Raw genomic sequence first — 27,301 nt, 5'->3', positions numbered from 1 at the left:
GAAATGGTAATAACCAAGACAATTATTGGTAAAACAATAATTTTTATTATTAATTATTAATAATATAACACTTTTTACTTAACTCCACTATATGCAAGTAAGTGTGTATGTGTGTATATTAAAACCCAAACCATTACAATTCAAGCTTGATTCTGAAGAGATCATTTTAAAGTTCAATCTTTTGTGCTCAAAAGCAATTCTGGAGTAAGTATGAGGCATCAGATTTCTTTAAATTATTACTCAAAAGCAATAATGAATTATTTTGAAACATCAACTCATCAGACCTCTTTCAAACTCACAAATTTCTTTTGTAGAATTGATCTCAGAGCAATGTTTCTTCATACGATTGATTTTCCCTCTCTTGCATGGAGATTTTGGAATCTGTGTTCCACACGAAGAATCTGCCCTCTTTTCCAAAGAAACAGTGAAGCGGCTAAATTCTTCAAACCCACTTTCCAGTGTTCCTCTTTTTCATAAGGAGAACATAAGGAGCCTTTTTGTTACTGCATTTCAATCCTGTCTTAGTTACAGGATGGTCAAGCTCCTTCAATCCTGTGTTACCTACAGGATGACCAGGCATCTTCTTGTTTCAAAATGTCCATTTTCAATAATATGTTTCTCCGAAATATCTCATCACACGAGACGTGACATCATTTCTGTCTTTGAAGTTCTTCAAAAGTGAATCTTGAGCCACAGACTCCAACCTGTCTGTGACCATTCAATTAAAAGGTCCTGTTTGTTTGAATACATTCTAACCACATAAGTAAGAAAGCAAAGAGTATTGTATTTAAACAGATGGGCTCCTTTAGCAATCAGCAGTTCTTCTTGAGCACTTAATTCTTATGGCTGAACAATGAATCCACAGACCACCAATCTTTGAGTTCTGCCAGGTTCCATTTCAAAGGACTCTCAGAGTATAATGGTGTGTCTGTAAAATGTAAATGTGCCCTGTCCACACAAAAGCTATCTTTACTAAAAAAATATATAATTCTACAAATTAATTTTAAAGATTAATATTAGCACAAATCCATTACAGAGATGTACTGGACAAACTCTTTAAGTAACTGCACATAATCTTTTACTGGAGGATATCTCTCTCTCTCTTAAATCTTCCTGGGAATGCGGAACTCCAAGCTGGAGCATGACTTTTCCTTGCTGGCTGGCTCTACTAGACGTCTGTCCGGTTTTTGACCAGCATCTTGCTCCTGTGCCACTGGTACCGGGGCTCAGGGCATCATCATCGGGTTGTACCCAGAATGAAACATCCAGCGGATCATCCGCCATTGGAGCAGAAATGAAGTTTCGGCTGGTCTTAATTAGATGATGTGTCGTTTCCATATTTTGTCCCCCACCAAATATGAACATGGACATAGTTTCTTTCGAAGCATGCCTCTTATCCATGTTTCTTTATTCTCCCAATAATCCTTAATAGTACCCTTTCTCCAATCTCCAGAGCTCTTGCTGGCTTACTCTGGGATGCCGACTATTGAATATGAAGCCCGAAGATTCTGTGCACTGCAGTAAGTCGGGTTCTCACGCTGTGCCCAAATGTCAGTTCTGCCAGCTTGCATTTTGTAGTGGAGTGCGCTGTGATAATAAAGTCTGCACTTTTATGGTTCCATGATATTTTCATGATTTCTTTGCTTTCATTGCTCTTTTAAATGTCTTCAGGAAGCGCTCTGCTTTCCCATTAGTACTAGGGTGGTAGGGTGCAGATAATATGTGGCACATAGTGTTGCCTCACAGAAACTGTCCGAAAGCATCTGACACAAATTGAGGTCCATTGATTGAAACCAGGTAATCCATACTCTGTGAACACATCTTGTAGTTCCTCAATTGTTTTCTCCATTGTTGCTGACCACGTTTGGAGGGTGCATCAACAATAATCAGGAAATTTTCCCCGATAAACGGACCAGCAAAATCAATGTGAATTCGGTGCCATGGTTGTGATGGCCATTTACATGGGTTAGCTTTGGCCTGGGGTGCCTTTGGATGCATTTCTAGGCAGATGGTGGCAATCAGAAGTTCCCACCAGCTTCAAAAGGGCATCAATCATCCCGATGCCCATGAAGAGTAGTGTTAGCTGCCTTAATGACTACCGCCCAGTAGGACTAACTTCAACTGTGATGAAATGCTTTGAGAGGCTGGTCATGGCCAGAATTAAAACATACCTAAGTAAAGATCTGGAACCCTGCAATTCACCTATTGTTACATTCAATCCATGGCAGATGCAATGTCGCTAGCTCTTCACTCAGGACTGGATCACCTCAAAAACAGCAACTCGTCGACTACAACTCAGCCTTCAATACCATTATTCCCTCAGTGCTGGTCAAGTAGGTAGAAACTCTAGATTTCTGTACCCACCTCTGCAACTGGATCCTTGACTTTCTCATTAGAAGATCACAGTCAATATAAATTGGAAACAACATCTCCCCACTGATCATCAACGCAGTCTCACCCCAAGGATGGGGGCTTAGCCCACTGCTCTACTCGTTATTCACCCATGACTGTGTGGCCAGGCACAATTCAATGCCATCTCCAAGTTTGCCGAAGACACCACAGTTGTCGGCAGAATCACAAACAGCAATGAGGAAGGGTCCAGGAAGGAGACGGATCAGCTCATTGAATGATGTAACGACAACCACCTTGCGCTCAACATCGTCAAAACCAAGGAGATGATTGTGGACTTCAGGAGGAAGTAAAGTTACATGACCCAGTCCTCATTGAAGGGTCAGTAATGGAGAGGGTCAAGAACTTCCAATTTCTGGGTGTCAACATCTCCGAGGATCTGTCCTGGAGCCTCCATGTTGATGTAATCACAAAGAAGGCTCACCACCGGCTAGACTTTGTGAGGCATCTGAGAAGGTTTGGTATGTCACCGAAGACTCTCGTAAACATCTACAGGTGGACTGTGGAGAGCATTCTGGCTGGTTGCATCACTGCATAATATGGAGGCACCAAACCTCAAGACAAGAATAAACTCGAGAGGCTTAACTCAGCCTGCAACATCACAGGCACCAGACCTCACTCCATTGAGGACATCTACATGAGGCAGTGTCTTTAAAAAGCAGTCTCTATCCTCAAAGACCCTCACCACCCAGGCCACGCCCTCTTCACTCTGCTACCTTTGGGAAAAGGTACAGGAGCCTAAAGACGAGCATTCAGCGGCACAAGGACATCTTCTTCCCCTCTGCCATCAGACTCCTGAATAATCAATGAGCTAAAGACACCGCCTTACTTTTCGTGCACTTTAATTCTTATTCTTATTTTATGTTTTATAGTGATGTCATAAGATTGATATAATATGTATATGTGATAGTACAGACCTATCACCAATGTATATAGTTACAGTATCTAGAGTGTAATGACTGTGCTTACAGCGATTGGCTGAGAGCTTAGCCACGCCTACTGTCTGGGCCTTAAAGGGTTGTGTCCCTAGCCAGGTCGGATCATTCCGGCCTGGTCGGCCACCTGTGAAGAGCTCCTCTCTTTTGCTAATAAAAGCCTTGGTTTGGATCAACAAGTCTTTGGTTCTTTCGACGAGCTCTACAGTATGTGTGCATTTTGATGTTGCTGCAAAATAACAAATTTTGTTACTTGTTTATGACAATAATTTCTGATTCTGAGGTGTGACATCTTCATGCCAACTGTTCAATGTCACTGTCCATTGATGGCCACCAGACATGCAGGTGTGCCAGTGCCTTTATCCAGACCATTCCTGGATGGTTAGTGGGGAGCTCTTTTAGCACGGCCTCTTGCCATTTCTTGGGGATAATTGTTCTTGTTCCCCACAACAGACAACCCTCTTCAAATGATATTTTGTTTCACCGTGTGTGATAAGCTTTCAATTTGAGGGTAATACTGTTAGCCTCTGGCCATCCATTCAAGGTGAAATGTAGAATCTTCGACAGTGTAGCCTCTTTCCGTACCTCTTTAATGATGGCCTTCACTGTAATAGGCAAGAGGTGAAGTGGGTCCTGGTTGATCACTATGGTTTCTGCCATCTAATTAATGTTCCCTTCCACCTTTTCTGTCTCAGGCAGAGATAAGCGTGATAATGCATCCATATGGGGGTCCTTGTCTGCCGGATGATGCTTTAGGTTGTAATCATACATGGCGAGCTCCATCGCCCATCTTTGAATTCTCGCTGCCTTTAACACAGGAATGCCTTTCTTAGGGTCTAAGATCAAGCTCAATGGTTTATTGACCACCACTAAACTTCCTATCAAATAGATATTGGTGAAACTGCTGAAGACCAAAGATTATGGCTAGTCCTTCCTTCTCCATTTGCACCTAGATCCATTCACAGGCTGTCAAGGAGCGGGAAGCATATTCAACGGGTCAGGGTCGGAGCCAGAACATATGTTATAGGGGGGCATTAGCGAGTTAGAGGGGGCAGGATCTGACCCGTTGACAGGGGGGGGGGGGGGGGTAGTTGCTTGCAAAAGTCTTCCTGCCATTGAGGCTGTCCCTCTGACATGGAATCGGATGGTTTTCTTTTTATTGCATCGAGTCACCGGGGGGCAGGTGATGAGTCGCTGCTGGTGTGTCAATCTAGAAGCTATTGACTTGGGAGTGGGTTTAACAGCCTGGGATGGCCAGGATTGTGGGGGTGACACAGCACCTCATTGTGGGAGGCGGGGGGGGGGGGGGGAATGCCTGTGGATCCCTCCCCTTTGGCACCGATGCGACAACTGGTTGTTCTCCCTTTTCCATGACGTGACAATATCACATCTAAACCAACAGGTGAAGCTTCAGCAGCCAGGGTCACTTCCTTGTCTGGGTTATAATGAACAAGAACATTGTTCAGCAGTGATTGAAAGTTTTGTTGGTTTCAGCATATTCCTGGTCTTTTTTTTAACAATTGGTGGAGCAGGTTGCACAGTGTTGACATGTTGGGGATGTGCTTTTGATAATGGTTAACCAAACCTGAAAAAGATTGCAACTCGTCTCGATTCGATGGGAAGGTGGATTCAGTGCCAACTGTATCCATCCTGATTCCATCACAGTCAATCGTAAGTCCCAAATATGTTACTGAAGGTGCCAGAAATACACACTTGTCTTGACGCAGTTCCAACCCAGCTGAGACCTTTTCCAGGTTTGTTAGATGTTCTGCGTTATCCCAATGTGTTATGATGATGTCATCCAGGGAACATCCAACATTTAGTTCTTGCAAAATGGCATCTTAATATAAATGAACAATCCCAGGTGAAAATTGATTTCAAAGGAAATGGATAATCCCATATTAATTCAGATGTGGCAAAAAAAAAATCAGTGTATCAGAATAAAGGTGGGGATATCTCCTAAAGTGCCCTTGACCCAGGACAGATTAATACCCATGACTCTAGATAATAAGATCCTGGACACCTGGAGCTAGAGGGGGATCAGGTGTATCGAGGAAGGACATCTTATGTCATTTGAACAGCTGAGTAATAAATATGATTTGTCAAATAAAACTTTCTTCTGCTATCTTCAGCTAAGATCTCTCTTAAAGGATAATTTGGGAGCATCTATGCCCATGTGTAGTGGGATGGAGATTCTAATCGAAGGGGGAGTAAGTTCATCTCTATGATGTACCTCCTATTCCAAAGTGAGGGCCTGAAGCCAGGCTCACACAAGTTGAGGGAAAGATGGGAGATGGACATGGGCACAACAATCCATGAGCGGTGCTGGTCAGACCTGAGTGTGGACAGCGTGACAGCAGTTATTAATGCCAGGTACAGGTTGGTGCAATACAATTTCCTACATCAACTGTACCTCACACCACACAAAAACTACATAAATCTAAACCAGAAATCTCAGAAATGTGCTCAAGTTGTGGAGATTGGAACCTTTATCCATTCAACCTGGCTGTGCACAAAGGTGTGATTCTTCCAGGAGGACCTGGGGGGACATTCTGAAAAAAAAATGACTAAGGTGGATTTTCCACAGGATCCGGAATTGTACCTTCTGAAGAATGTTATGGATGTGTGTTTTAAACTGTCCAGATACCAAATTCAGTTTGTGAAGGTTGCCTTGTCAGTAGCCAGGAAGTGCAAAGCAGTCATATGGAAGTCCGACTCCCAACTAAATACGGAAATGCAGAGTTGTATTCCCCTGGAAAAAATCATGTATAATTTAAGGAGGAAATATGACACATTTGTTAGGGTGTGACAACCCTATCAACAACATATTGGGGCACAGATAGAATTCTACCCCTTCTGAATAAAGGAAATGTAACCATCCTTGCCAGTAGTGGAACGATTGAGATCAATGAAGAGGGTTGCGGTGCAGGTGAAGGGCTCTTGGATTTTGTCCCTCATCTTTTTTATTTCAAGTTACTTTGGGGTTTTTATTAAAGTTCCTTTAAGGGTTTGTGACGTGTATTTGTTTAATTTATATAATCTTTTCTTTGTTGCATTAGGGTACGGGAGGGAGGGGAGAGGGGCAGGGGAAGAACAGACTCTGTATGTTATACAGTATCGTTGAAAGAGATTGTGTTTGTTTGGATTTGCGCGAGTGTTGATAGCCACAAAATCTAGAATCTAGAATCTTCCTGGATTCGTGGTCCAATTTGACTTGTTGATATGGTTGTGATCTAATTACATGAAATTTTTCTCGCCATTCATAACTTGAAATAATTATTTGCTCTTGGGATGGGGTGTCTGGGAACTTGCAGTGCTTGGTTAAATGTAACCTTCTAGACCCACGAATTCAAATTTCACCATTGGGTTTTCTGACCGGCTCAACAGGAGCTGCCCAGTCACTGTACTGGAGTTGCTCGAGTATTCCTTCATTTTTTAATCTGTTGAGCTCCGTCTCAATTCCTTTTTTTTTTACACTGAGGACGGTTCTGTCCGTGACTTAAAGAACGGTTTGGATTCCCGTTCCATTTGCAATTTTACCAGTTTAGTGAACTGGGAATTCACTACTGGTGTGATATCCTAAGGACTGGCTCCTGCCCCGCAAATCCTGATATAAACCTTAGATCCCCCGAAAACCCCAGATCAGTCCAAAGACTAAGGTGTTATTCTTACTGAATTCTTATTGTTGTACTCTCTCTGGTCTGGAGTGCTCTCAGTGGCACTACAACCAGGACTCCCCGGGGTTTTCCCAGGTCCTTCTCAAAAACTGTCTGATACTTCTGAAGCACCTGGTTCAGCTTTGATTTCTTTTTGCTCACAGTTTGTACACTCTTCACCGCAACAATTTCCTTCCAATCCAGTGTGGCAACCAATCCTTTCCAAACAAGGTGGGTCCTTTTGTGTCTACAATGTAAAGGGGGTCATCCTTCCTTTGTCTGTACCTTATACTCAATGTTTACATTTCTCCAGCACTTTGACTTTCTCTCCTTCAAACGTCTTTAGCGCTATGTCCGACTGTTTAATTTCAAGTTTTGGCTGTAGCTTGCCTTTCGTCATTAATGACACAGCCACCCATGTGTCGAGTTCCATCTGGTCCAGTTCATTGTTAACTTTAATATGAACAAAAATTTTGACCTCTGATCAACTACACTACAGACTGCCAATACTCTGTCATCCTCAGAGTTGCCTTGCTATTCTGGCTCCCTGCTGGAACTTTTGTCAATTCTCCTGTGGTTTATTCTGGAAGATTCTTTTTTATTATACTTCAATTTCTGTTTTTTTTTCCCTTGGTGACCCACTTTTTCTCTATTTTCTTTCTGTCTTGGACACTTTGACGCGCCCCTCTTTGTCACATAAATAGGACTTGTTCCTGTTGTGATAAAAATTATCAGGGCTGTGGTTACTCCTCCCACAGCGGAAGCATTGTCATTCTCCATGTGTTCCCCTTGTATTATATCAATGTTATGATCAGCCACTTCAACACTCAATGCTATCTCACAGATGGACTTAATGTCCAAACTTTTCCTGCTCAACAATTGTCGTTGGGCATGGCAGTCAGCCAAACCGATTACAAACATGCCTCTCAGGGCCACGTCCAAAAAAATTTCCAAGACGACATCACCGACAACTTACGCACTTCGGGCAAAATACTGACTCACCGTTTCGTCTGTCTTTTGCTTTCGGGCGTAGAATTTGCAGCTTTCCACGATCACCACTGGTTTTGGGGTTGGATGCTCTCCAACCCGGTCACATCACTTTTCATAAGACTTGGTATTTAGGAACATAGGAACATAGGAAGTAGGAACAAGAGTAGGCCAAAAAATGGCCCGTCGAGCCTGCTCCGCCATTCAATACGATCGTGGCTGATCTAATTTATGACCTAACTCTACCTACCTGCCTTCTCCCCATATCCCCTAATTCCTCTGGTTTTGGCAGTGCCAATAGGGCCTTGATCAGACTGTATGTCGGTGGTTCTCAACCTTTTTCTTTCCATGCATGCACCACTTTAAGTAATCCCTCTGCTCTGTGATTAGTAAGTGATTGCTTAAGGTGATATGTGGGTTGAAAGAAAAAGTTTGAGACCAGTCTTAATTGTCCCTAATTATGTGCACGGTTTCATAACGCCAAAGGAAATGGGCCATTGACAATTTTTCTCAAGCAAAATATTTCAGTTGTAGCGGACTGCTACAAAGAAACATACACACTCGCAGTGTGGGAAATTTATTGAGGCTGGAAAGGCTCCTTTTATAGAATTGGAGTTCCCACCATTTGTTTGATTGGCTGACATTAGCTGCATGAATAACAATAGCGGGTGGGAATATTAGCTGGGCAGCTTGAACAGCGCCATTTTAGGGCTGCTGGTCTTGTACTGCTTCAGCTTTCAACCGTGCCGGTTCACTGTGTTAAGGGATATTGTTACAATGTGTTACGCTGATGTTTATTATTGCGCGATGTGCCGGCTCGATCTCTGCGGTGGTGGGCTGCCACACAGTAACAATTGGGTCTAGAGCAGTGATTCTCAACCTTCCCTTCCCACTCACACCCCATCTTAAGCCATCCCTTATTAATCACAGATGGCATAGGGAATACATAAAGTGGGATGTGAGTGGAAAGAAAAAGGTGGAGAACCACTGGGGTATGTTCTGCTCCCCACCTCACTTAAAAACAGTGCTTGTTTTCTCTTGCAGGTTTCTGAATCCCTCACATCATGGGCAATGCAGTACATATTGAACCTATCTACATGGTCATCCCAGCTTTCCATTTCTTTATATTCTCTAAATCATCCTTCCATCATTTAAACTACTTATTATTCAGTAACAAGAAGATCCAGAATTTATTCTCACTTATTGTTGTCCTCCTCTAGAGTTTCTTTCCTTCTCCTTTTTTACTGCTGCTGAGCCCGTGCTTCTGCTTGCTGTAGCCCGATATCGTTCCCTTTTATTTCCACTCAATTTTCACCTCCTGCAGATCCCATCGCCCGGAGTTTATCCTCATTGGCACTTTGTCGTGTATTTCCCCCTTTGGAAATAACGTCACTGGAGGGGAGCTGTAAGCACGTCTTTGTTTGAACATGGCGCCACTCTGAAACTCTCCCCACAAGACACTGCGCACCTGGCATCACACGTGCATGCACCTTCCCATAACACTCAGCAGGTCGAGCAGCATCCATGGAGAAAAATGGACAGTTGTAGTGAATTGCTACGACAGAGAGTGGAAGAACGACATACACTCGATGAAGTTATAGACAAGACTGGTTTATTGCACTCTCTGACCCATTAGCTTGTGTGGGTCTTGTGCAATCGTTGTATTCCACCGCCATTTTGTGGTTGGGCTGCCTCCCAGGTAACAGGATGCTACATGACCCCGCCAACTCCCCAACCGAATTGGAAATCCGAGCCTTGCTTTTAATGGCCTGCCCCTGCAGCGCAGGGCCTGTGTAGCGACTGGCTGGCTGGTGTCCGTGCGCTGGCTTGAGGCAGTCGATAGCGAAAGTCAGTTCCTGACCATCAATATCCAGCATGTATGTGGACCCGTTGGGCCTGGTCACTTGGTAGGGCCCCTCGTATGGTCATTGCAGGGTCGAGCGGTGCACTCCCTGCCATACAAAGACGTATTTACGTGTCTTTAGGTCCTTGGGGATGAGTGTCTTGGATTGGCCATGAGGCAGGGGCAGGGTCTAAGGTGCCTAGTCACTCCCTTAACTTATCAAAAATTGCTGCTGGTGGTTCTTCTGGGTCTTTGGCAGTGGCCAAGAACCCCTCTGGTATAACCAATGGTGCGCCGTACACCATTTTCACCACCGAGGCATTGAAATCCTCCTTTGGTGTTGTGCGGATACTCAGGAGGAACCATGGTAGCTCATCTGTCCAATGTGGTCCCTTGAGTCAAGCCATCAGAGCTGCCTTCAGGTGTCTGTGGAACTGCTCCACTCACCTGTTGGCCTGGGGCTGATGTGCCATTGTGTGGTGGAGTTGGGTTCCCAGAAGGGTGGCCAATGCTGCCCAGAGACCCGATGAGAATTGTGCACCCCTATCAGAAGTCATATGCTCTGGGACCCCAAACTTTGCCACCCAGATATTGATCAATTCTCTGGCGCAGGGCCTGGAAGTTGTTTCTGCCAGTGAAATCGCTTCTAGCCACCTTGTGGAGTGGTTGACCATCGTCAAAAGGTACTGCCCCTGGGAGACTGGCAGTGGTCTTACAATGTCAATGTGGTTATGACTGAACCTTTGCCGTGCTTGTTCAGAGGTTTGGGAGGTGCTTTGGTGCGTGATTGCACCTTTGATGTCTCACAGAATGTGAAGTTCTTGGCCATCGACTCCCCTGCTTATGGAGGCTGTGCCAGACGAACCTGCTGGCCACCATCTTGACGTTTGTTCTGATGGCTGTATGTCCCAGGTTGTGCACCACTTCGAAATCCTGTCGTCTCCAGGATGCTGGTATGATGGGGCAGGAATTGCCAGTCGACACGTCTGGAGTGCCTGATTGTCTGGGCTGATGTTGACGTCCTCTAGCCTGAACCCTGAGACCACTGTCTTGTACACGAGAATCTCGGGGTGTATCTGTTGTGATTTGGCCAGGGCCACATAGGGTCTGGATGGCCGGAATCGGCAGTCATGACAGAGCGTCAGCCACTACGTTGATTTTGCCAGCTATGTGTTCTTGGTGTTTGGTAAACTTGGATATAGGGCAGGTGTCTTTGTGGCCTGGCTGATCATGGGTCCGATACTTTGTTGAAGGTGAAGATTAGTGGTTTGTGGTGGGTCCCTCCCCTCCAAAAAGTACCTGAAGTGTCGGACCGCCAGGTACAGCACCAAGAGTTCGCGATTGAAGGCACTGTATTTGAGTTGAGGTGGACAGAGGTTTCTGCTAAAAAAACACCAGGGGCTTCCAATGTTCTTCGATTAACTGTTCAAGCATGCCACCGGCCGCCATATTGGAGGTGTCTACAGTGAGGGCTGTCGGGGCAACTGTCCTAGGTTTCCCCAGAAGCGTAGCAGTGGCCAGTAGGTATTTTTCTTGTTGAAATGCCTCTGATGCTTCTTTGTCCTAGGTTTCCTCTTTTCGTTTCCCTGCCATGAGTGCAAACAGGGGGCGCATGATGTGGTGGTAAAAATTGATCATACTGGCAAATTCCTGGAGGCTCTTCACCATATAGGATTTGTGAAACGTCTGATGGCCTCTCCTTTTTCAGGCAGAGATGTCACCCCGTGACTGTTGATTCTGTTGCCCAGGAAGTCAATTGTCTCTAGCCTGAACTGACATTTGGCCGGGTTGATTGTTAGGCGAGTGTCACTCAGGCGAGTGCACAATTGTCGGAGATGCGCCACGTGTTCTTTGCAATGGCAACTGGCCATCAGGATATCGTCTAGGTAAATGAACGCAAACCTAAGGTCCTGGCCTACCTCGTCCATGCGTTCAGGTAAATAAACTCAAACCTGAGGTCCTGGCCTACTGCATCCATGAATCTCTGGAAGGTGTGAGTTGAATTCTTGAGCCCGAAGGGCATTCTTAGAAAATCGAACAGCACAAATGGGGTTTTGACTGCAGGTTTAGGGATGTCATTGGGGTGGACCGGTATTTGATGATAGCCCCAGAGGAGGTCAACCTTAGAAAATATTCATGCCCCTTGTAGATTTGCAGTGAAATCCTGTATACGTACGTGATACAGGATACCTGTCCGATATGGTGGCTTCATTGAGGTGGCAGTAGTCTCCTCATGGCCTCCACCCTCCTGCTGCCTTTAGTACCACATGTGGGGGGGGGGGGTGGAGGCCCAAGGACTGTTGGACCACCGCACTATTCCCAGTTCCTCCATTTTTAAAAAATTCCTCTTTCATGAGATAGAGTTTCTCGGGAGGAAGGCAGCACACCCTGGTATGGAGTGTGGTGGGGGGGTCCCCTCTGTCAGGATGTGGTACCATACCCTATGCTTGGGCTTGGCCAAGGTGTCACGATGGAAGGCAATTCGGCCAAGATGCGTGTGAATTTGTTTTTGGACACCATGATTGGGGGGGCCGGTGGTCTGGCCTCATCCAGGGAACGCCGCCCTTTGACATTCACTAGCAGACGGTGGGCCTAGAGGAAGTCTGCTCCCAGGAGAGGTTGTGCCACCACCGCCAGTGTAAAAGTCCATGTGAACTAGTTATTGCCAGAGCAGAGTGAGATGGTACAGGTGGCGAAGGTCCTTCTACTGCTTCTGTTCGATGCCCTCATGGCTGGACCCAGCTTCCCATTCTGGACGTCGTACGCTAACCTCAGTACCCATGTCGACCAGGAACTGCCGTCTTGAGAGGGAGTCCCAGTCGTGGAGGAGGCTGTCCTGTTGGCCGACCGCTGTAGCCACTAGTGACAAATGGCCATGGTGTTTCCCAGAAATATGCAGGGGGAATTGGCATTGGCAGGCCTCCGTACCCCATATCTGATAGTAGAAGCAGTACTGCTGGTTTGGGAGTGTCCACTTGTCTTTCTGATAGTTGTTGTGGCCCTGGCATTCTTTGCGTGCGTGGCCTAGCGACCTATTCTACCATGGAGCTGCTGTCCCTTTTCGCTCTCTCGAGCACATCTGCCTGAGTGGCAACTTTCTTAGGGCCGCTGAAGTCCTCGTTGGCAAACAGCAGTTGGATATCCTCGAGAAAAACCTGCTCAAAAGACAGGCGAGGCTTGTGCCGCTTGGCCAAGGCCAGCCTGTCGCTCTTGTCCCCCAGGCCTTCCATGTGCAACAGTCAGGTGGCGTGCTCACAACATGAGAGCCTGCAAGTTTGAGTTAAAAGCTCTTTAAGAGCCTTGTTCTGGAGGCTTCCTCAGGAAATTGACAACTCGTGCTGCTGTGTCCTGGTCAAGCGAGCTCACCATGTGGTAGTACTTCATGACATCGGCGGAGATCTGTCAGAGCTGGAACTGGGTTTCGGCCTACTCGAACCATACCAGTGGCTGTCAGAATGTCAGCAGTTTCAAGGAAACTGTGTGGAGCATTGACTGATTGGTCATCTTCAGGTCCAAATGCCGTTTGGACCGGTCGGGGTCACCAATGTAGTGAGCACGACAGCAGAGAGCGGAAGAACAACACACACTCGATGCATTATAGACAAGACTGGTTTATTGCACTCTCTGCCTATGCTCAAATAGGCCCAGTTTCCCGCTGCTGGGCCCGGTTTACCTGCCGTTCTCAGTGCAAGTGATGTCAGTGGCATTCTGGTTGCTGATTGGTCAATGTTCTCACCACGCGGGCAGTCAGCCTAGGAGAAAGGCCATTACCCTCGAGCGATCGCCGCATTCAGCCCCCATTTTTAGTGTGTCAGGCCGCCACGCCCCCCACACAGGTAGCGGTCAACATTACAGGTGGGGACCTTGTTTGGAGAGCAGGTTGGGTGAATGGGTGGGGGGAGGACGTCAGCGACCCCAAGAAAGTTGACAATCAGGCGGATGTGCTCGAGAGAGTGAAAAGGGACAGCAGCTCCATGGTGGAATAGGTCGCTAGGCCACGCACGCAAAGAATGCCAAGGCCACAACAACTATCAGAAAGACAAGTGGACACTCCCAAACCAGCAGTACTGCTTCTACTATCAGATATGGGGTACGGAGGCCTGCCAATGCCAATTCCCCCTGCATATTTCTGGCAAAACAGCTGAGCAAACTTTATGTAGGAAAAATAAAGATGTAACCAATGTTTTGGGTTTGAGCCGTTCATCAAGATGTGGTGAATTAACACCTTGATGAAGGGCTCAAGCTTGCGACGCTGTTTATGTATCTTTCTCTTTGCACAAAAAAATACACTGTTTGACCCGCTGAGTTTCTCCAGCATTGGGCTGATATCGCCTCAAACCGTGCATCTTGGCGCCTCACAGTTCGGCGGGCAGCAACCTCCTTTGAAGAAGACCGCAGAGCCCACCTCACTGACAAAAGGCAAAGGAGGAAAAACCCAACACCCAACCCCAACCCACCAATTTTCCCTTGCAACCGGTGCAACCGTGTCTGCCTGTCCCGCATTGGACTTGTCGGCCACAAACGAGCCTGCAGCTGACGTGGACTTTTTACCCCTCCATAAATCTTCGTCCGCGAAGCCAAGCCAAAGAGATGTTGGGTGCATTGTTGTCCTTTAAAATTGAAAACACAAGTTTCAAAACATTAAAGTGGAATCAACACTCTTTGTTTGAAAAATTATTGATCTGAACCTTTGTGAAAGGAACTAAGTGAGAAGAGAATCAACATCTGGAAGTTGGCAGCCAGGGCGGAACCTCTGTTTGAGGGGCTGGAGTTGGCCGGACGCAGCAGGGCCGGACGCAGCAGGGCCGGACGCAGCAGGGCCGGACGCAGCAGGGCCGGACGCAGCAGGGCCGGACGCAGCAGGGCCGGACGCAGCAGGGCCGGACGCAGCAGGGCCGGACGCAGCAGGGCCGGACGCAGCAGGGCCGGACGCAGCAGGGCCGGACGCAGCAGGGCCGGACGCAGCAGGGCCGGACGCAGCAGGGCCGGACGCAGCAGGGCCGGACGCAGCAGGGCCGGACGCAGCAGGGCCGGACGCAGCAGGGCCGGACGCAGCAGGGCCGGACGCACTTCCGGTTGCAATGGCGGCTCCCAGACACTCTGGGAGGTTACCTCTCGCCCTGTGGAATTTGGTGCTTCTGCTGATGGCGCTGACGGGCCGGGTTGAAGCGCAGGCGGAGGTAAAGGGCGCTCGGCGGGGTCTGGTGATCGGACTTGGCCGTGTCCGGGGAAACGGGCTGCTTTTGGAAGTTGTCGGAAATATGGGGAGGGCCCGGAACGAATTAATCCGCCCCCCTCCCCTCTCCCCCACTCCCCTCCCCCCCTCCCCTCCCCCCCTCCCCTCCCCCCCTCCCCCCTCTCCCCCCTCCCCCCCTCCCCTCTCCCCCCTCCCCTCTCTCCCCTCCCCCCCTCCCCTCTCCCCCCTCCCCTCTCTCCCCATTCCCTCTCCCCCCATCCCCTCTCTCCCCCATCCCCTCTCTCCCCCATCCCCTCTCCCCCATCCCCTCTCTCCCCCCATCCCCTCTCTCCCCCCATCCCCTCTCTCCCCCCATCCCCTCTCTCCCCCCATCCCCTCTCTCCCCCCATCCCCTCTCTCCCCCCATCCCCTCTCTCCCCCCATCCCCTCTCTCCCCCCATCCCCTCTCTCCCCCCATCCCCTCTCTCCCCCCATCCCCTCTCTCCCCCCATCCCCTCTCTCCCCCATCCCCTCTCTCCCCCATCCCCTCTCTCCCCCCATCCCCTCTCTCCCCCCATCCCCTCTCTCCCCCCATCCCCTCTCTCCCCCCATCCCCTCTCTCCCCCATCCCCTCTCTCCCCCCATCCCCTCTCTCCCCCCATCCCCTCTCTCCCCCCATCCCCTCTCTCCCCCCATCCCCTCTCTCCCCCCATCCCCTCTCTCCCCCCATCCCCTCTCTCCCCCCATCCCCTCTCTCCCCCCATCCCCTCTCTCCCCCTCCTATCCCCATCCCCATCCCCATCTCCTCTCCCTCTCCCTCTCCCCTCCCCATCCTCCAAATTGTACTGGAAGGAAACATGGAATTTGTATTCTGTCTGGTCTGGAATGCATTGTATGAAAGGTTGATGGAGTAGATTATGTAATAATTTTCAACAGGAGATTAAAAAGATAAGAGTCACATAGACACAACAGGTTCAAAAGCTGCTTTTCGTGATTCTGTAGTCATGATCTGTGTGATTACTTGCTTTCTTTTTGTGAATGATTATATTGTATAGAAAGCAGCTGTAGAAAGAGGCAAAAAATTATTACTTGGGATAGTCTGATTACAGAGACCATGGCTAGGAATTTTTCAAACTTTTTCATTTGATGTGTATTTTGTATTTTTTCCCTCTGATGAAAGGTTCCAATGGAACATAGTATTTTCATTATCATTGGATTCCTTTTACTGAAAGACAGAATAAAATGCATCTTCTCATTATTCGAGATTTATTTTTAACATTTTATTGTCATGTAGTAAAACATGTGATATTACACGAAACTTCCTTTTTTCTGCCATAAGGCAGAAACAGTCGGAGAAAGGGAAGCAAAAGAGAAGCCTCCCAGAGTTACTGAGAGTCCGTAGATTTGCCTCTAGTGCTCCTGCAGTCTCTGCAGCCGCACAGTCTGTAGTCCAAGCCATTGACAACCTGAACTTCAGATGCAAACTTCTGACCCAGTTAGGAAGTTGCCAGTGCCCTCGGCACCTTCTCGCATCTCGGTTCCGATACCTGGTTCCCCTTCAGCCAGTCTCCAGCAGTCCACAGCCTGGGGTGAGTCCCTTGACTGCTTTCACCTGCAACCCGCAGCCTTTGTGGGAGGTCTTAAATGCTTCTCCTTCAAGTAGAGTGTGGTCTTTCTGGTGTCTTACGCCAGTCCTCCACTTCCCCGGAGTCTGCAACCTCTCATGGCCGCTGCTGTACACAGCTGTCACTGTCTTAGGCCCAAATTTCCATGGTCGCAGGATTTTAAAACAAACCACCTCTTTTAATGGGCCATTTAAAGTCTGAATAAAGCCAACAGCAGTCGGATTGGGCGCACAGATTTTGGACAGATTCAAGTGGAAACTGCCCTGGAAGCTTTATCTGGCTTGGGAGTATTCAGTGGGCTACTCTATTTGAAGATATATTGCAGATAAGGCCTTGCTGTGCATCTAACCTGAGCTCATGACAACTTTAGTCATAAGAACATGGGTTCTGCACACAATAAGATTGTTTGATCTGGCCATGGGCTCAGCTCTACTGACCTGCCTGTTCCTCACAACACTTTATATAACACCTACTCTTCAAAAATCTATCTCTGTAATAAATACATAAAATGAGGTATCCTCTATTGCAGGATGGCAAAACATTTTTGGTTGTGGGTCACATACAGAAAAATATAAAGAGTCAGGCCAAACAATATTATACCCAGCAGTTTTTAACCAGTTACAACTGCAATGAAAATGGTGTTCTTAAACCAGAATACCCCTATCCTATTGAAAATTCATTTTCTATCAAAATAACTGACATTGTTGAACAGTTTCACTGTTGCCATTAGTTTATTGACAGTAGGGATTTCTGTATCTGCTGCTCTTTAAATGTATACAATAAAACTCTCATTCAAAAAGCAATGGGGGGGGGCATGGCAAGATGGCGTAGAAGAAAGACGTGTGTTCCACCTTTCCCCATCTGGATTATTAAATATCCAATTCTAAAAAGTATAAAAGTGGTTAAAAATAATATTTATAGTTTTTTGAATAACAGTGATTCACCATGGCTACCAACGTGAAGAAACCTAAAACTCAATTTCAGAAGAAATTGCCATATAAAAGTGTAGATGATCTGAGGCCTACCTGCACCGCTGAATTCACGGAGTCATTGTTGGGAGTCTCCAAGCCTCAGAGGACTCCTGTCTGTTCAAGCTTGACCTCAGTGGCGATCCTGCAATCGCAAGATGGCACCGGCACTCTGGTGAGTTTGGTCGTAGCCAACCCATGTGCACATGAAGCCTTGCGCGCGGGCGGCCCAACCGACAAAGGGGCCTGTGAGCCTGCCACATTGCTGGGTGGTCCGGGGACACGCAGAGTAGCGTTGGAGGACGCTCCTGCGCCTCTGGTGGTTCTGCCGGGCATGCACGGAGCATCCCGGGTCCATGACCCTTTGGAGAAAGTGTGGGCTGTGGGGGTGCCGGCATTGGGTGTCCAAACCCGCAGCCGCACAGTCAAAGGACCTATGGTGACTGAAGGAGAAGAGGAACTTACCTTATTGGAATTTGCCCAGGAGGAGGAGCCTGCAGTTCAAGAAGGTAGACCTCAAAAAGTGGCTATGGAATCTGGATTGGACTCAGTATTCACTATTTTGGAAGGGATTGCTTTCCAAATGGATAATATGTCAAAACAAATGTCAACTCAAATGACCCAAGGATTTATGGAGGTGAAAACAAAAATGAATACTTTGTGTAAAGAAATGTCAACTATGAAGCAAGAAATGACTGTAGTTAAGAGTGATATCAATAGATGTATAAAATCTGTTGATATTGTACAAGATAATTTTTTAAAAATTAAAACAGTCTTTTCTGAATGTCAAAATCAGGTGGAACACAATATAGAAAAAGTAGAAGGTTCTTTTGTAGATTGGGGGATTCAAAGAAGGGATTTATTGAAGAAGATTGTTTCATTGGAAAATCAAAGCCGGAGAAATAATGTGAAAATAGTTGGTCTTCTAGAGGACTTTGAAGGTTCTGATCCAATAACATTTTTAAAGCATTGGATCCTAGAGGTACTGGGTAAAGAGCTTTTTCCTCAAGGTTTGGAACTGAACTGGATCCAGCCCATAGAGCGTTGAGGAAAAAACCACTTCCAGGACAAACACCAAGGGCGGTCTTAATTCGTTGTTTGAAATATCAAGATAGAGAAATGATTTTATGAATGGCGGTACAGAAAGCGCGGCAGTCAATCCCCATTGATGATTCAAACTAATAGTTTTTTTTAATGCCGATTTGAGTTAAGAGTTTATTAGAAGACAACGGGAATTTAATTCGGCTAAAGATGTCTTATGTTGAAAAGGCTATAAGTTTGCTTTTCATTATCCTGCAATTTTGAAAGTTTTTTACGGAAACTTTCAATCTCAATTTTTTGAGAATGATCACAATGCCTTGGATTTTGCTAATTCATTGCCAGAATTCTGAAGAAATGGGCGGTCTTCACCATCATCTCCTAAGAGGAGGGGAAATGGAAATGGGAACGGATATGGAAAGAATGGAAAGAAAGAAGAGCTGACATGAAGTCTTCTAGACATTGAAGATCCGGAACAGTCATTGGGCTTGGAATCATTGGGTTGAATATATTTACTATATTTGATTGTTCTTAATTAGATAATGAATATGTATCTGGCTGGGAGGGTGGGGGGGGGGGTGGATGACACTGAAAGCTTTGACTGTCATCTACCACTAGTGGGTTTACCACACCCAGATTTTTAGGGTGTTACGACCTTTGGGTGGTTTTTAAAATAATTTTTGGGGTATTTTTAACATTTTTTTTGTTTATTGAGGGTTTTTTTGTGTTTTTGAAGAATTATAAAGGGGAGTGTTATTTTATAGGGTGTAAATATACTACTGGCATCACCTACGGCTCCTAGAACACTTCCACCAGCGTTATCTCCGCTCCATCCTCAACATTCATTGGAGCGACTTCATCCCTAACTTCGAAGTACTCGAGATGGCAGAGGCCGACAGCATCGAGTCCACGCTGCTGAAGATCCAGCTGCGCTGGGTGGGTCACGTCTCCAGAATGGAGGACCATCGCCTTCCCAAAATCGTGTTATATGGCGAGCTCTCCACTGGCCACCGTGACAGAGGTGCACCAAAGAAGAGGTACAAGGACTGCCTAAAGAAATCTCTTGGTGCCTGCCACATTGACCACCGCCAGTGGGCTGATATTGCCTCAAACCGTGCATCTTGGCGCCTCACAGTTCGGCGGGCAGCAACCTCCTTTGAAGAAGACCGCAGAGCCCACCTCACTGACAAAAGACAAAGGAGGAAAAACCCAACACCCAACCCCAACCAACCAATTTTCCCCTGCAACCGCTGCAACCGTGTCTGCCTGTCCAGCATCGGACTTGTCAGCCACAATCAAGCCTGCAGCTGACGTGGACATTTACCCCCTCCATAAATTTTCGTCCGCGAAGCCAAGCCAAAGAAGAAGAAATATATTAGTAGTTAGTAAAAATGTCTACTTTGAATTCTGCAACTTTTAATGTTCAGGGATTAAATAGTCCAATTAAGCAAAAGAGAGTATTGACTAATATAAAAAAAATGAAAATTGATATTGCCTTTTTACAAGAAACACGTTTGATCAAAAAGGAACATTTGAAATTGAAAAGAGATTGAGTTGGACATGTGTTTATTTTCTTCTTTTAATTCTAAGGCAAGAGGGGTGGCGATTTTGATTCATAAAAATTTATCATTTGAATTGGAATCTTCAGAGGGAAACGTAGGTAGAGTTTTATGGGTGAATTGTAAAATTTTTGCTGAATCTTGGACTTTGCTTAATCTTTATGCGCCTAATATAGATGATGAGCGGTTTATTTTAGAAGCTTTTTTATTGTTAACTCAAGCTAATGAAAATGTTTTAGTTGGAGGAGATTTTAATTGTGTTTTGGAACCTTCATTGGACAGAAACCTGAAGAGTATAAGGAAATCAAAGATGGCAATTCAGATCAAAGCGTTGATGAAAGATTTAAATTTGGTAGATATTTGGAGAAAGGTTAATCCTACAGAGAAAGATTTTTAAAAATTCATCATGACATGATGCGTTTTCTAGAATTGATTTTTTTTTGGTATCAGCACACCTACAGGGTGGAGCAGTGCAAGCTGAATATAAAAGTAGAGTTCTATCAGACCACTCATTATTACTTTTTTCCTGCGAAAGTTCAGAAGTGGTACGTTCATCGTATAGATGGAGGTTTAATGCAATGTTATTGAAAAAAAGAGTTTGTTACTTTTGTTAAAGAGCATATCTCTTTATTTTTGACTGAGAATATTAATTCTGTGGATAGTCATTTTGTAGTATGGGACGTGTTAAAAGCTTATTTGAGGGGACAGGTTATTAGATATTCTACGAAAGTTAAGAAACAACATATGGTAGAAAGTTTAATGTTGGAAAATCAGATTGCTGAGTTAGAGAAAGATGTTCAGAAGGATGTGACCAAAGACAAAAAAGCTGCATTAGCGAAATTGAAATTACGCTATAATACTTTACAAACTTATCAGTTTGATCGTTTAATTAATCAAACTAAACAACCTTATTATGAGTTGGGTGAAAGAGCTCATAAGGTACTTACTTGCTTGGCAATTGAAAGCTGAACAGGTATCTTGGACTATTAATGCTGTTAAAAAGAATTCAATAATTACTTATAAGCCTCAGGAAATTAATGATCAGTTTTATTCATATATCAAAAATTATATACTTCTGAAGGGAAGCAGGATAATGGTTCTATTGAATCTTATTTATCTAAATTAAGGTTACCGGTATAAGATGAGAAAGATATTCAGGAATTGGAATCTCCATTTACAGATTTTGAAATCAAGGAAGCTATACAAGAAATGCCGAATGGAAAGACCCCAGGGGATGATGGATTTCCTGTGGAATTTTATAAATTTTTTAATGATGATTTATCTAATGCATTTGGAGATGTGCTAAAACAAGTTATTAAAGAACAGAAGTTGCCAGAATCTTGTTCAAGTGCTTTAATAACTGTTATTCCAAAAAAAGATAGAGGTCCATTAAAAATGTCTTCATATAGACCTATTTCTTTATTAAATGTAGATTATAAAATTATAGCCAAGGTATTAGCTAATAGGCTTGCTACATACTTACATACTAAGTTGATACATACTGATCAAACAGGTTTTATTAAGAAAAGAAATGCATCAGATAATATTCTTCGATTAATTACTTTGGTCAATGCATACCGAAAGCAGCCTAGCCATCCTATGGTGGTTGCACTAGATGCAGAAAAGGCTTTTAATAGGGTTGAGTGGGATTTTTTATTTAAGGTGTTAGAAAAGTTTAAATTTGGCCCTTTTTTATTGGTTAGGTTAAAGTTTTATATACGAATCTGATTGCTAGGGTGGAGACAAATGGTCAGATTTCTTTACCATTGAGGTTGACTCGTTCAACTCGGCAGGGCTGTCCATTGTCACCAGCCTTATTTGCGTTGGCTGTTGAACTATTAGCTCAGGCTATTAGGCAAAATGATGAAATTATAGGGATGAAGGCTATGAATGAAGAATATAAGATTAATTTATTTGCAGATGATGTATTGATATATTTGACGGAACTGGAACAGTTATTGAAGCAGTTGCATTGAAGCAGTGTTTGTTGAAATTTGGAGAACTGTCAGGATATAAAGTTAATTAGGATGAAAGTGAAATTTTACCAGTTGGAATAGGAGATTATTCAGAATTTAAAATTATTAAAAAAATTATGGTGGACAAATAAAATTAAATATTTAGGTGTGTTTGTAGATGTTAATTATCAGTAATTGTATCAGTTAAATTATGTGCCTATATTAAAACGGATTAAAGCAGATTTGAATAAGTGGAAAGATCTTCCATTAACTTTGATTGGTAGGGTCAATTGTATTAAAATTAATATTTTTCCCCAAATTCAATATTTATTTCAGTCAATACCTTGTTTACTTTCAAAAGGTTTTTTTCAGGATTTAAATAAGGTAGTGCATGAGTTTTTATGGAAAGGTAAATTAGCTCGAGTGGCATTGAGTAAACTTACATGGAAATATGCGTTAAGTGGACTTCAGTTACCACATTTTCAAAATTATTATGAAGCGGCCCAGTTGAAGTTTATTAGCAGGTTGATGGATTTAGATCAACCTCCTTGCTGGGCTAAGGTGGAAATGGCGTGTATTTCTGAGGTCGATGTACATACATTTATATTTCGTTGGAACTTGAATTTTTTACAGAAATATAATTGCCGGTATGGAAACATTTGCTAAAGATCTGGATTTAAACAAAAAATAAGGTTTTGGGATCAAAAAAATTAATGATCGATTTTAACTCCCCTTTCAATGTTTAATAATTATTTAAAGAGTTGGGATTTTAAGGGTATAAAGACAATACAGGATTGTTTTGAAGAGGGACAATTTATTTAATTTAATCGATTGAGAGAGAGATTTCATATATCTGTAAATTCTTTGTTTGTGTATTACCAACTTAGAGCCTTGGTAAAGAATAATTATGGTAGAGAGATGAATTTACCTATTTTGTCGAGATTTGAGTCTTTGATTTCCTCTGTACCAAAGAAGGGCTATATTTCGGTTATGTACAATTTGCTACAAGATAATATGGATAAACCAGATTGGGAAAAATCTAAACTTAAATAGGAGAGTGATTTAGTGTTTATTTTTCCTGAAGATGATTGGGCAGATATGTGTCAGGACAATGTAATCAAATTGATTAATGTAAGATATGGGATGGTTAATTATAATTTTTTTTACATCAATGACTCCGGAGAAACTGAAAAAAATATGGGTTTAGTAATTCAGGCTTATGTTTTAGATGTGATTCATGTATTGGAACTTTTTTACATGCTGTTTGGACTTGTGTTAAATTTCAACCATTCTGGCAAGGAATTAAAGAAGTTTTGGAAAAATTGTATAACTTTACATTACCATTAGACCCAACGATTTTCTTGTTGGTTAATTTGATTTCATTGAGGGGATTAGGTTTGGATAAAATTCAAATTGCTTTTGTGCGTTTGGTGTTATCAGTAGCGTGTAAATGTGTCACGAGTACTTGGAAAGACAATACAGAGATTAATATACTACGTTGGCAAAATGAATTGAAAGCTTGTACTGTTATGGAAAAAAATACCAATAATTTACATGATAATTATTCATTTTTTGTTAGCAAATTGTCTCCATATTTGGAATATATGCTTTGAATTGGTCTTAACGTTTAGAATTTTTAAAATATATAATTTATATTTTTGTCTCCCCTTGAGGGAGCTGGCTGAAAGGGGTGGGAGGGTTAGGGTAAATATTGGACTGTATGTTATGTTTTTTCTATCTTTAAATAAAGTTTGAATAAAAAGCGATGTGAAAAGAAAAGGTGGGTGCAAAAAGAAGTCACAAGAGAAGATGAAGAAATGGAAAAGGCCGTGTCCAAGATTCCTCCACAACTCTGTGGATGCAGATCATGGCCCAAGTGTCCACTTTCTAATGATCATGATGCCTGTGTGTAAATGTGTAGACAGGCTATTAAAGATGGGCAATTAAAGTTAACTGGCTCCTTGCAAATCAAACAAACATACTTCCCCTTGTCTTCTATGAAAAAATATTCATTTTCCCACCATGTCTGAAATTTTCAGCACCCCTTTTCTATTTTCTGTCTTTTCAGTTCCACCACGTTTAATCCATTAAAAGGTGAACGTTTTTTTTTAATTTGAAGGAAATGTTTTCATTGATGAGTAACATTTCAGAGGACGGTTTAATAGTTGTTCACAATGGCAGCGACATCTAGTGTTGGAACTAAGAAGTGCAATTTATTGTTCGAGACTATGTTCTAACGGGCCATAATCCATTTTATTTTTAAAATTCACCCTGGGCAACTTAGAAATGGGTTGACCCCTGGAACTGTATTTTGGCCACCCCTGCAGTACTGCTTCCTTGATCAGTGAATTCCAAAGAGTCACTGAACTGCTATGACTATTCTAAACTCCCCTCAGTGTCTGCTCACCGCTGATGTAAGATTCACTGGTCTATAATTCCCAGTATTCTTCCCTTTATCTTTCTTTGCCATTCTCCAATCCTCTGGTATCTCTTCCTGTGGTCAGGGAGGACACAAAGATCATTGACAATGCCCAAACAATCTTTCCCCTTGCTTCCTGTTGTAACCTGGGGTATATCCCATCTGGTACCGACTTTGCTGTTGGAATATCTTTAAAAAGATTCTGCTGTTCAGGTTTATAAACCTCAATGTGCTCCAGGACGGTATCCTGTTCGATGTCATATTTACCTTTCCCCAGTGAACAATTAAGGGCCTCCTCTGCCTCCAGGCATGTTCCCCTTTTTATTCCTAATCAGTCCTATCCTCATTCTGTCATCTGTTCTTCATGTACATGCAGAACACCTTAATCCTACTTACCAAGGCCTTCTCGTGCCCCCTTTACACTCTCCCATGTCCTTTCCACAAATCCTTTCTGATTACCGCATAGTTCTAAATGGTCCTTCCTGGCCTTTTGCTGCCTAAAACTTATGCCTTTTCCTTCTGGATTACCTGTCCCATCTTTCTTGTCAGTCATGGTTTAGTTACCCTACCATCTTTTCCCTGTCTCAGTGGGACAAGCCTATCCAGAACCCTGTGCAAGTGGTGCCGAAACATCCCCCACATTTCTGCCCTGACAACATCTATTCCCAATTTACTCTCCCTAGTTCCTGCCTGATCCCATCGTCATTAACCTTTCCCTAATTACACACTTTCCCATTGTGCCTCCTCCTATCCTAGTCCATAGCTGTGATCAAAGATTCTTAGGGACAGGATTTGGAGACACATAGTCTTCAGGATAGCAGGGCTTTATGAGGGGTAGGTCATGCCTCAAGAGCCTAATTAAGTTTTATTGAGGAGTCAACAAAAGGAATTGATGAAAGTAGGGCAGTGGATGTGGTGCATATGGATTTCGATGAAGTGTTTCATAATTCATGCTATTCACTAAGTCATGAGGCATGGAATCCAAGGATCTTTGGCTGCTTGGATTCGGAATTAGCTTGCCTGCAGAAGGCAGAGGGTGGTAGTAGTATGACCAAAGGAACTGCGCACACTAACCATCTGAGACTCTCATTTGCACGAAACATGTGACACATGTAAAATGCCAGATTTTTGGGCAATAAATTGGGGGTCAACTTTTGCATGGTATCAAATATTATACGGTATGCAAATGAGTGAAAGGAATCTGCTTAAAATTGTTCTGCATTTGTATTATTTTGTCGTCTGGTGGTGTGTCTGTGTGTTTTGCACCGAGGACCGGAGAACATAGCTTCGTCAGGTTGTACTTGTGCAATCAGATGACAATAAACTTAAGATGGAACGCATTCTGAATGGAGATCAATGATTAATGGTGTTCGCAGGGAACCCCACTCTTTGTAATTTTTATAAATGACTTGGACGATGAAGTGGAGGGGTAGATCAGTAAGTTTGCAGATGATCCAACGTTGGAGGTGTTGTGGATAGTGTAGAAGGTTGCAGTAGCTTTATGCTGTACCTACTCATGGACATATCCTGGACCAAAATCAAATTGGTGACATTCCCTCTACCTGTTAGCCTTGTATGAGAGAGTCTACTGTATATATGTGGGTTATAGTTGAATTTTCTTTCTTTTTCATTCATTTTATTAAACGTGTAAACAATATGTGAGGAGAATAGAATCCAGAATCTAAAAGTGGAAACATCAATATATTGCAAAACATAATGTTTAACATATTGAACAAATGATGCCTTTCTCTTCAATTTGGAATATTCAAAAAAGAGAAAAATAAATTATTAAAACCTCATCTAACCTACTAGTTGAATTTTGTGGAACAGCTTTCAGGGTAAAATTTAGGGGGCTTTTGACTGCAGTAAGTACCTGCGTTCAGAGTGTCGGGAGCTCGGGTGGGTGGACAGCCAGCACCGGGAGGTAAGTCCGTGTTGGGAGGGCAGCCAGGGCTTAGGCGAGAGTCTGCGGTCAGGGCGTCAGGAGCTCGGATCGGTTGGAGGCCGGGGCCTAGGTGAGAGTTGGTGGGAGGTTGTTGGGAGCTCTGATGGGTAGACAGCCAGGGCCAAAAATAGTGGGATCGACTTTTACACGCGATACATGTAAAGTGCCAGATTTTTGGGCAATAAATTGGGGGTGGACTTTTGCATGGTATCAAAGATATTATATGGTATACAAATGAGTGAAAGGAGACTGCCTAAAATGAAGCAAAGAATTGTGAGGGAGATGGTTGAATATTTAAAAACCATACTTAGAAAAGTACAGTTATTGAATTGATTTGACACCCAGATTACAGAAGAATTCAAAATGGGTGAACTTGATAATGTTTAGCACACTGAATGTAAGGTTCGTTGTCAGCCCACTCACCATCAAGATATAACTCAATTGTGGATTGAGGTTTGGATAGTGGTGAAGAGTTTTAAAATAGTTCACTCATTAAAGAACGTAGTTCTTGAGATATTTTTAATAAGAACCTAATTGGATTTGTCGAGGAGGTTTCGCAATTGGTGGTAATTACTGGAGGGAGCCCAGCTGGCTGGAGTGAATTAAATTGCCATCATTATTAATAAGGTAATGGATCACCAGAGAAATGAATCCTCTCCTCAAATTAGAATATCAAGCTCTGGGAATTGATGATGTACATCTCGGGCCATCTGCAGTGACCCTCAATTATTTTTAAGTTATTTGTTGGACCTTTTCAATACATTTATTGATGTTGTAAATTGAATT

At 44.0% G+C, this 27,301-nt stretch overlaps 1 protein-coding gene across 6 annotated transcripts in view; it reads left to right on the top strand.

Moving 5' to 3' along the window:
* The first annotated feature begins 14,791 nt into the window (after positions 1-14,791).
* Positions 14,792-27,301, top strand: part of pigk (phosphatidylinositol glycan anchor biosynthesis, class K) — a 178,237-nt gene continuing 165,727 nt past the window's right edge. For all 6 annotated transcript variants that reach the window (XR_011357963.1, XR_011357964.1, XM_069939300.1 and 3 more), the window contains exon 1: positions 14,792-15,010. Coding sequence is in view for 4 of the 6 variants with exons in the window: in XM_069939300.1 (XP_069795401.1) it covers positions 14,912-15,010 (99 nt within the window). In the remaining 2 variants the exon portion in view is untranslated. The remainder of the gene's footprint in view (positions 15,011-27,301) is intronic.

The sequence above is a fragment of the Narcine bancroftii genome, chromosome 5, assembly GCF_036971445.1.
Source record: "Narcine bancroftii isolate sNarBan1 chromosome 5, sNarBan1.hap1, whole genome shotgun sequence".
Classification (NCBI taxonomy): Eukaryota; Metazoa; Chordata; class Chondrichthyes; order Torpediniformes; family Narcinidae; genus Narcine; species Narcine bancroftii.
This window is presented reverse-complemented; position numbering and strand designations above follow the sequence as displayed.